The following is an 8,787-nucleotide window of genomic DNA, read 5'->3' as shown; positions in this document are numbered from 1 at the left end:
CCTCGCGGGGACCCCGCGGCTGGGCCCGGAGCGCCCCGCTGGCCTCCGTGAGACCCCGCGGCTCCGCCGGGGCTGGGTCGGCTGCAGGAACGGCGTCGGCGGCCAGCCGTGGGGCAGAGCCCCGGTGACCTTGACCTGCTCTAGAATTTAACGTAAATTTTTATTGGTGACAGAGAAGATAACAAAATCCCCTGTGTTTTGCGTGGTCTTCTGCTACAAGTGTTTGCAGCGTGGGTCCGCCCGACTGCCCGTTTCTCACCTGTGCTCGGTGCGTGGCTGGAGGTGTGATGCAGGCTCATGCTTTACAGCGCTGGCTGGAGCAGCGACACAGAGCTGCCTTTGTCTTATGTACTCACTGCCTGCATCATCAAGGATTGCGAGCTCAGTCAGAAGTTTCTGGAGAGGTTTTCAAACGTCCACCAAGCTTCGGTGTTCTCTGCGCGTTCTCGGAGCTGGGGCATTCTTGGCTTGGTCACAGTAACGCTGAAACCCGACAGGCCGGGCGTCAGGAGGTGTGCAGCTGCTCGGGCTAAAGCTTGGGTTTCTCCATCTTGTGCTTTATTTTAACTGCATGACAACATGCTCACCTGTACTTTAGGGAGTCTCTGTGTTGTGTGGTAGGTTGACTGTGTCATCCCTTTCACTGTTAGCTGAGATGGCCTTACCTACTAGATGAAGGCTTAGCCTGAGCTTCTGGAGGTGTGAAATAAAGCACATGTCTCACTCCCGTACTGTGTGCTGCCCTGACACAGCAAATCCCAGGCTCAAGGGTGCCTGTAGTCCCCAGGTTCATATCTGTGCCAAGATAGAAATAACTGAACTGAATGTCATTTATGTTTTGCTGCCCTGATGCAAGGTGATCTGTGTATGGAAACACTCTTCACAGATGTGCATCCATAGTTAGAAGTGCTGTGAAGCAATACAGGGTCTCAGTTTTGCTCATACTGTGACTCCAGTTCCTGTTTCCATCCTATTCAGTCTCAGTGTGTAGATTTTGTGGCTGATGCCGGGCAGGTGTCTCTTATGGGAGCCTGGGCATGGGGGTGATTCCAGACATGCCTTTGATGGGGGCAAAACGTGACACTGAAGTTCTGCCCGTTTGTGATGGTGGCCTTTGGGGCCCTGACCCCTCAGTTGCACTGTGCACTCCTGTTTTACTGAAACTGTGTCCTATTCCATGAACAGAAATAGAAAGTTGGCTGGGGCTTTGTCCTGTTGCCGGACGTGGTGGGAGGCCCAGGGGAGCGGGGCGGTGTGACTCCGGAGCAGAGCGCTGTGCCAGCAGTGTCCCCGCCTTTGCAGAGGGATGCAGTGACGAGCTGAGCAGACGGACAAGGGTTTAAGCAGCGTGTCTTGTTTTTGTTTGATGGGACCACTTCCCACAGACTGCAGGGCCTCAGCAAGCTAGTTGATAATTTTTTTTCCAGTTTTGCCTTAGCTCATACTTTTCTGCCTGTGGGAAGAGCAAGTCAGTGTCAAAGTGCAGGGCTTGTAGTTGGGGCAAGAAACAATAAGACCATTCTCCCTCCAAGTCCTGACTATTTAACTTCAGAGCTTGACCTGCTGTACTGGCAGCATGATGTTTCTGTAGCAAATACATCCAAAGGCCTGATCTGATCATGTACCCACCAGCTCTTGAACTTGTTGAACTTGTTGAAAAGGAATAATGAGAGCAAAATATGCTCTAGAAACTCACAATAATGCCTTAATTTCTGAAGGCATGTTCTTGGGTGTATGTGTCCCAGCCAAAGCCCAGCAGTGTGTGTGGTCAGTCACCTCAGTGGAGCCAGCAGAAAAGTATGCCTGGGATAAACTAATAAAGGCTGATGAACTAGCAAGAAAATGGGAGAGAGCAAGTGAAGAGGATGTAAACAGACAAACTTGGTGGTGGGAGAAGGGGAGGTGTGTGTGGCTGTGGACGTGGGTTGTGGGAAGAAGGCTGTAGCGCAGCCTGGCAGAGTCCTTGAAGGCCTCTCCTACACCCTGGGACCCCACGGCTCCTGCCCCGTGGTACGGCCGGTTCATGGGGACGGGAAGCATTTGGGATGGAGCCAGCAGGCGAGGCTGTGTGCCAAGAGCGCGTCTTATGCATCCATCCTGCAGCCATCCTAAGCACCTCTGCTGCATGCTGCTTGGGGCTGGTGCTGGTAGTGTGCAGGGACACTTTCTCTGGTGCAGGCAAATCCTTTCCCTCCTAGCTTTGTCCAAGCGGCCCCACAGTGTTTTGAAACTTCTTCCTGCCCCAGAGCTCGCATCCGGCTTCCTTGGCTGCCAGGGCATGCTGAAGACTGGATGTGGCCCCACAGCTCAGAACAACCTCCAGGGAGCATGCTCCCAACTAATGGGAAAAATGTTCTTACTGTTTTGGGCTGTTCCCAGAATAACCTTGCAGCGAGCAGTGCGTGCAGGCCCTTGAGCAGAGCCCAGCACACAGAGCGTAGTGCGGGTGGGGATGGGCCATCTCCTGGGCTGAGTGGTCAGCCATGGTGATGGTAGGTGGGCATACAGGTCAAACTCACCTTGTTTAAAGAGAACTTCATTAAAATAACAAGCTGCCTAATAGGAGTATTTATAAAATCCTACTCCTTAATTTAATCTCATCTTTCACTGTTTGTTTGGGGTTTTTTTTGTTGTTTTTTTTTTTTAAGTTCAAAGGCATGATAGAAAAGAAACCAAACTTTAGCACCCTGGGGGAGAAGTGCACTGCAACTAATCATCTGTGTGATTGCCGAGCCAGAGACTCCCCTCTGACCTGCACAGAGTTCACAAAAACATTTATCCCAGTGTGCAAACTGATTGTTGCTGCTCCATATCTGTTCCAGATGCATCCTCAGTGCCACCCGCGTGGTGGGAGGCTGCCTGGAGTGGCTGGCCTGGTGTGGCAGAGCTTGCCCGTGCTGCGGTGGCCCCGGCAGGTTTGCTGTCTGGGCAGGTGCTCTGTCCACTGTCCCTGCTGGCTGTGGGCACGGGCTGTGGTCTGAGCAGCAGGCAGAGGAAGGTGCTGGGCTCGCTGGGTGCGGGCAGCTCGGCCAGCCTCGCTGCAGCGGGTGCTGCTGGGGGCCCTTTGCCGGTGCCACGGGCACGTCACCCTCTGGCTTCCGCCCTGGGAGGCGGAAAGCCCAGCGCTGCCACCACAGAGGGCTTTGTGTGAGCTGTCACAAAGTGAGGATTGATGCCGTTTCCCCTCCCCCTTCTATGCCGAGCGGAGCCGAAAATGGCTCCCACAAAGGTGCCCTTCTTCATTGAGTACGAGGTGCCAGCAGGCAGAGGGGGCTGCTCTGCAGCACCGTGCTGTTGGTAGGCCCACCCACCAGCCTTTCCGCACTGGTGCCATGGATGCCCAGGGCCCTGTCCTCAGCCTTGCCTGGGCTGACCCGACTGCTGCTTGTGTTCCTGCTGGGGCAGCTGGGACTCCCTGCAGCAGGCCCCAGGGTGGCGAGATGGGGCCTGGGCAGCATTCAGCAGCAGGTCCCTGGCCCGCATTAGCTTCATTCATGCCATCGCTGCTGGGAACAAGGAGGCAATGCTGGGGCTCTGCCTGCATGAGCTCTCCCAGGGCCTGAGAGGGTGGTACACAGACCCTCTGCTTCCCTCCCTGAGGTGACATGTCTGTGCCATCCGGCTACCCCTGCTCCCCTGCCTTTGTGGAGCAAACCAGCACTTCATCAGGGTGGATTTGGTGGAGGCTGTGGGAGCAGATCTGCTTCCCTGCAATGTAGCTGCAGCTGTGTTGGAACCTGCTGTGCGGTGTTCTTAGCATGCTGGGGAATATCGTCACTTACCTGGATTTTGCTTCAAAATGGCCTAAGAGAAGCTTGCATCAGCATTCGTTATCTCCCAGCTCCTCCCGATGTGCAGTAACAAGTCATCTTGCTATTAAGAGTGGCTTGGAAAAGTTTCAGAAAACGTGCATAAAGAACAGGTTGTAATCTCTGTCAAATTCATATGTGTTTGTTCCGTGCTGCACATTTTAGGGAATGGCCTCTGGATTATTTGCAAGGCATCCGGATGAGCCGGTGGGGCAGTGCAGGCAGCAGTGTGGGGTCTGTTGGGGCTGTGCCAGTGCCTCCAGCGTTCCTGCAGTGGGGTCCTGTGCTCCTTGCCCGCCCTGAGGACAGGGAGCCTGCTGGGAGAGGAGGGTGAACCCCTGCAGCTCAGGCTGCACTTCCTGTCATGCCTTGGAGCCTTGGGCTGTGTCGGTTACAAAGAAGGTTTGCTTTGCTCTGTGCATGCTGGATGGGTGTCCAGGTGCCAAAGCAGAGCTCTCCTCTCTGTTTGGTTCAGCAATAGTGTTTGCACCATTACTGGTCGCTAGTGTCTGTTGTTTTGGACTTCTCAAGTGGACTGGCTGTTCATGTGACATTGTTATTATTTACATAGGGCCCAGACTTGCTCTTTCTTATTGCCTGCAGCACGATGTTTGCTCAGACTGGGCACTGTGAAGTGTAAACCCAGGTCCCACTGGCACCAGCACTCACCTCTGCCTTTTCTAGAAGCAGTAAGTAACCAGCCTTCTACATGGCCCAGAAACGCTGGGGTTTGATTGCTCTGATGAGGGAATTGAATTAGGCAGTGCTGGTTCACAGCTTGTCTGGCTGCGCAGCAGTGATGCTTGTTTACTCAAAGCACTGCCCTTTTATCTCAGGGTGCGTGGGGGGTGGTTTCCTGGGGCATTCCTGTCTGAAAGCCAGAGAAGACTTGCCCTAACTGGCTGCCTCTGCAGGAGACCACATGCTGAGGCAGTGGCACCTTTTCCCATCCTCCTCCTCAGCGACTTGTTTCAGCACCTCTCTTGTCCTCTCCTCCTGCTTCCTGCAACAGCATCTCTCCGAAATTGGTTGGTCTTACCTGCTTTTGTCCCCTTTGCGTATCTCCCTCCCCTGACGTTCTTGGTGATGTGTCCCTTTTGGAAGATGCTCAGGCCTCCCCAAGGCCTCTGTCTGCTTTGCACCAGCCCACCCTGTGCTTCCTCTGTGTTTCCTGGTGTCGAGGCTTCCTGCGGCCAGTGCAGTTCTGCATCCAGCGCCAGAGACATCTGTGCTGCTCTGTGAAAATGGTCTGGCTCTGGGGGGTGTAATGGGACTGAAGACTTGTGGGGGAACCCACAGCATGTCTTAACACCCGTAGTGGATGAAAAGCCTCCCTCTGAAGCCATTAGGAGCAGAATTCTTTCTGCTTAAAATGACAGAGCTGCTTCAACCAGCCCGCCTTGGGGTTGAAATTTGTTCTCTGCTTGGGAGGGAAGGTATTGGGTTTTCCCATCATTGCTAGATGGAGACCAGCCCATTGAAGCAACAAAATGAGTCTCAGAGGCTGCCAACCCAAATTCCAAAACTATTTGGCATTGCACAAATGTACCCTCTTATCAAAAGCAAATGAAAGTGCAGAAGGTGTGTCTGGCCTAATCCTGTGTTCACCTTGGCCGTCTGGTGCGTCAGCACAGGCACTGTGGCATGCATGTGGGCTGTTGGTGCTCTGGCTTCTGCCAGGGTGTGCTGCCCAGCAGCCCTTTAATTCTGCTCCTTTCTTCCAGAATCCGTCCATAATGCCTGAGGTGCGAGACCTCTCTGATGCCTTGCCTGAGCTGCCGATGGATCCCATCACAGGTGTTGGTGTGGTCGCATCCCGGAGCCGAGCACCGACTGGATATGATGTAGTAAGTAGAGCTGTTTGAGCTGCTGCTGCTAATGCTTGTTTCTGCACCTTTACTTTGCTGGGAAACAGCATCTCTTCCAGAGAGAGCTTGACTTCAGGTGGTGCTGTGAGAAGTCATTTGGTAGCCAGCTGCCCACCTTTCAGCCCACAGCACTTAGTGCTTTCCCTCAGTGGAGGGTTGTGGGTACAATTTTGCACTCCTCTGCCACTCCAGAGGAGCTTAATTACCTGGAGGAGGGATTTTCAGAAACAGCTGGCCACTGTGGCATGCAAATTTAATAATCCTGGTAATATTCATCCTGAAGGAGTCCTAAGTATTGCACAAATTATATCTCTGCATAAATGGATCCCTCATCAGCTGTTTAATCCCAAATATCAACACTGCACAATGATGATGAGAAGCTCCAGAATGGGAAGCAAAGAGTTTTGCATCCAGACGAAATTGCAAGGATGATTTTGATGGGCAGAATGCAAACCTCTAAACTAAGGTTTGGCTGGAGACTGGCAGCAGGAAAAGGCGGCTGGATACAGGGAGGTGGATAAAGGGAGGTCACTGTTTAACAGCTGCCTGTTCTTTGGATTAGTTGCTGTGTAACCAGCAGCAGGATATTTCTCCCCATAGATAAGTGTCCCAAACTGTGAAATACCAGAAAATGCTGACCTTGCACAGGTCTATAGAGAAAGATTTAACCTACTTGCCTTTCTGTGTGTTCTGCTCCAACTGTGCTACATCACACCTTGGGTATCCAGAGCCACACAGCTTGCATGGTGGGAGTGGAAACCAGCTGTCTTGAGGCTTTGCTCACAGCTCTTCAGCGCTGGATCATTGCATACCTTGTTCAGTGTGAAGGAAGAAAATGGATCAGGCTGGTGTGACTGGACATGGGCTGTGGGAAGAAGGGGGGGAATTATGAAAAGGTGCCTTAAAGACCTGGGAGTTTTTTTGCATTTTCTGTATTTTTCTGACTGCTCATTACCTGTGTGAGCCAGGCTGTGTAATTAGCTGCTTGCCCTGATAAAGGAGCATGGGACAGTGTGAGAGCTGTGATAACAGAATTGCATTTTGCCTAAGTGGCTGGGCAGAGAGAGCGCTCACCCCAGATAGCCTGTCTGTGGCTTAATGGGGAGCTGCAGTGCTAAACTAAACAAGATAAAAGAATCTTCCTGTGGCTTAATCCAGTTACAGTGGTGGTGTAATAATGCTGGTGAATGTGGGTCGCTCTCTCCTCGGGGCACAGCGAGGAGCTGCCTTTGCTCTGGTCCTGCTGCCTCCCTCTCTGTTCCCAAGGAGCACTCTGTGCCCCTGGAGCAGGCCCGGGGGCAGTGCCTGCTGCCTGCAGTCTTTCTGTGAGCACGGCTGCCTGGGTGCTGCCAGCCACCCTCGGTGTCCTGTCCCTGTGCAGCACCTGCTGTCACAGGGCCACGCTCGGTGCCACCCTGGTGCGACAGGACGGTGACGTGCAGGGCTGTGCTTTTCTTGCCTGGGTGTCTGTGAAGGTGGCTCGTCTGTGAGCCAGGGCACTGGAGCAGTGTGTGGTATGTGGGGTTGCCACTTCCCCATGACCTCTCTGGAGCCCAGTCTGGCCCAGCTGAAGGTGTGAAGCTGAGTGTGCACAAGTACCCTGCTCAGTGCAGCAGAGAAATTGTGTTCTGAGATGTGGCAGACCTGGGCAATCTTGGGCTTTGTGTTTCTCCAGATACGCAATTTCCCTAATGAGACACCGACAGCTGGTTGCTGCTCTAGGGTGGAAAGCCTTGAGGAAGGCAGCTGTGGCAGCTCCACCCCAGGAGTGTGCTCCCTAAAGCCCTCATAGTTAGAGGTGCACACTGCACCCTGGAAAGGAGAATCGCTCTCATCTCTTGGGAAACATCAATAACTGTGTGTCTTGGGATGTTGTTGTAGTTTCCTTAGGAATCCACTGGCTTTGCCTGTTACTACAGCATCCTGCAGCATTCAGTTCCACAGGTGGATTCAGAATTGCGTGGGAAAGTATTTCCTCTTAGGAGTGATTAATTTGACATCATGTAGTTTCACTGATGGTTCCAAGTTTTGGGACAGTGAAGTACCCAGCTCTCTCTGGAGATATCTGTTTTATTTGTAGGCTTTACCCAGTTCCCCTTTCATTTGTATCCTTTCTCTAATAAACAGCCATGGCCAAATTATTTTCCTTCCTCTTCCCTTTGCTCCTCTTTAGAAGAAACCTGCAGAGGTTAAACCTCCAGTAAGTTAAATGCCTGGGGATGTCTGGGTCTGTTTTCCAGGTTGTGTGGAGCCCCAGGGCTTGAGCCAGCAGTGCCCAGGGTACTGGACCTGGGGGTGTCCTGACAAATGGGCCAGAGGTCTTTTTCCCCCAGTAGTTTTTTAATTACTCTGGAATCTCCATTGCCTTTGTGTCTGTTTAAAACTCAAATGTGTTACTGGCTCTTTGAATGACTGGCCAGGCCTTTTTGCAGCTGAAGGGCCAAAGACTTGATTTTGCCAAAATGTACAGAGTGTACCTGAACTTAGATTCCTGAAAACCTGACCAGACTGGTGAGACTGTCTGGGTGGGGAGGAGAGGTGGGAGGCAGGAGCCTGGGGTAGGAGAGAGGTGTGGTTCCTGTGTTCTTTGCTTCAGGCTGAACCTGCTCCATGGTGGGGTTTGCTCTGGGGCAGCTCCCGAGTGAGCTGCTCACCCAGGGCTGTGTGGGAGCAGGAACAGCCCTGACTCCACTGGAGCAGCTTATCACCCTCTGGGGCAGGAGGTTTAGAGGACCTGCTTTCCAAAGGCCTGACTGGGGTAGCAGTAACCTATTCTGACTCTGTGCAGCAGGTAGATCACCCTGCACTTGGAGGGGGTGGGCTGGGGGCAGCTTCCTTACTGTGTGTCACTCTGTCAGGTCCATCTGTTTGTAGCACGTGGGTAAGGAGTGACTTCCCTCAACTCCATGAGGAGAAGGACTGTTTCTTGTGCCTGGTGTGCTGTGTGCCCAGTGCTGGGTGCTGTGTGGTCCGTCTCACACGTTCCTTGCCTCTGAGCCAAGGCAGGACTGGGCGAGCTGGGGCTGCCGAGGGCCTGTCCTGCTGCCCGGTCTCTGCCCTCGACTCCTGTCCCAAGGGCACACTGCTCAGCCATGGCTCCTGTCCCAGGG

General features: G+C 53.2%; 1 protein-coding gene and 1 long non-coding RNA gene across 4 annotated transcripts in view; one reads left to right on the top strand and one right to left on the bottom strand.

Moving 5' to 3' along the window:
• Positions 1-344, bottom strand: part of LOC113950349 — an 8,555-nt gene extending 8,211 nt beyond the window's left edge. The window contains exon 1 of the long non-coding RNA XR_003528719.1: positions 260-344. This is a non-coding gene — a long non-coding RNA (uncharacterized LOC113950349). The remainder of the gene's footprint in view (positions 1-259) is intronic.
• Positions 345-399: 55 nt separating this feature from the next.
• Positions 400-8,787, top strand: part of MVB12B (multivesicular body subunit 12B) — a 56,724-nt gene continuing 48,336 nt past the window's right edge. For 2 of the 3 annotated variants that reach the window (XM_027650099.1, XM_027650101.1), the window contains exons 1-2: positions 400-4,498; positions 5,534-5,656. In XM_027650099.1, the coding sequence (XP_027505900.1) occupies positions 5,546-5,656 (111 nt within the window). In that variant the 5' untranslated portion in view covers positions 400-4,498; positions 5,534-5,545. Of the gene's footprint in view, positions 4,499-4,530; positions 4,838-5,533; positions 5,657-8,787 lie in introns of those variants that run through there. The other variant, XM_027650100.1, reaches the window with a different exon arrangement.

This window comes from Corapipo altera, unplaced genomic scaffold (assembly GCF_003945725.1).
Source record: "Corapipo altera isolate COAL_440 unplaced genomic scaffold, ASM394572v1 268, whole genome shotgun sequence".
NCBI classification, from domain to species: Eukaryota; Metazoa; Chordata; class Aves; order Passeriformes; family Pipridae; genus Corapipo; species Corapipo altera.
Note: the sequence above shows the minus strand (reverse complement) of the source record. Positions and strands in the feature narration are given on the sequence as shown.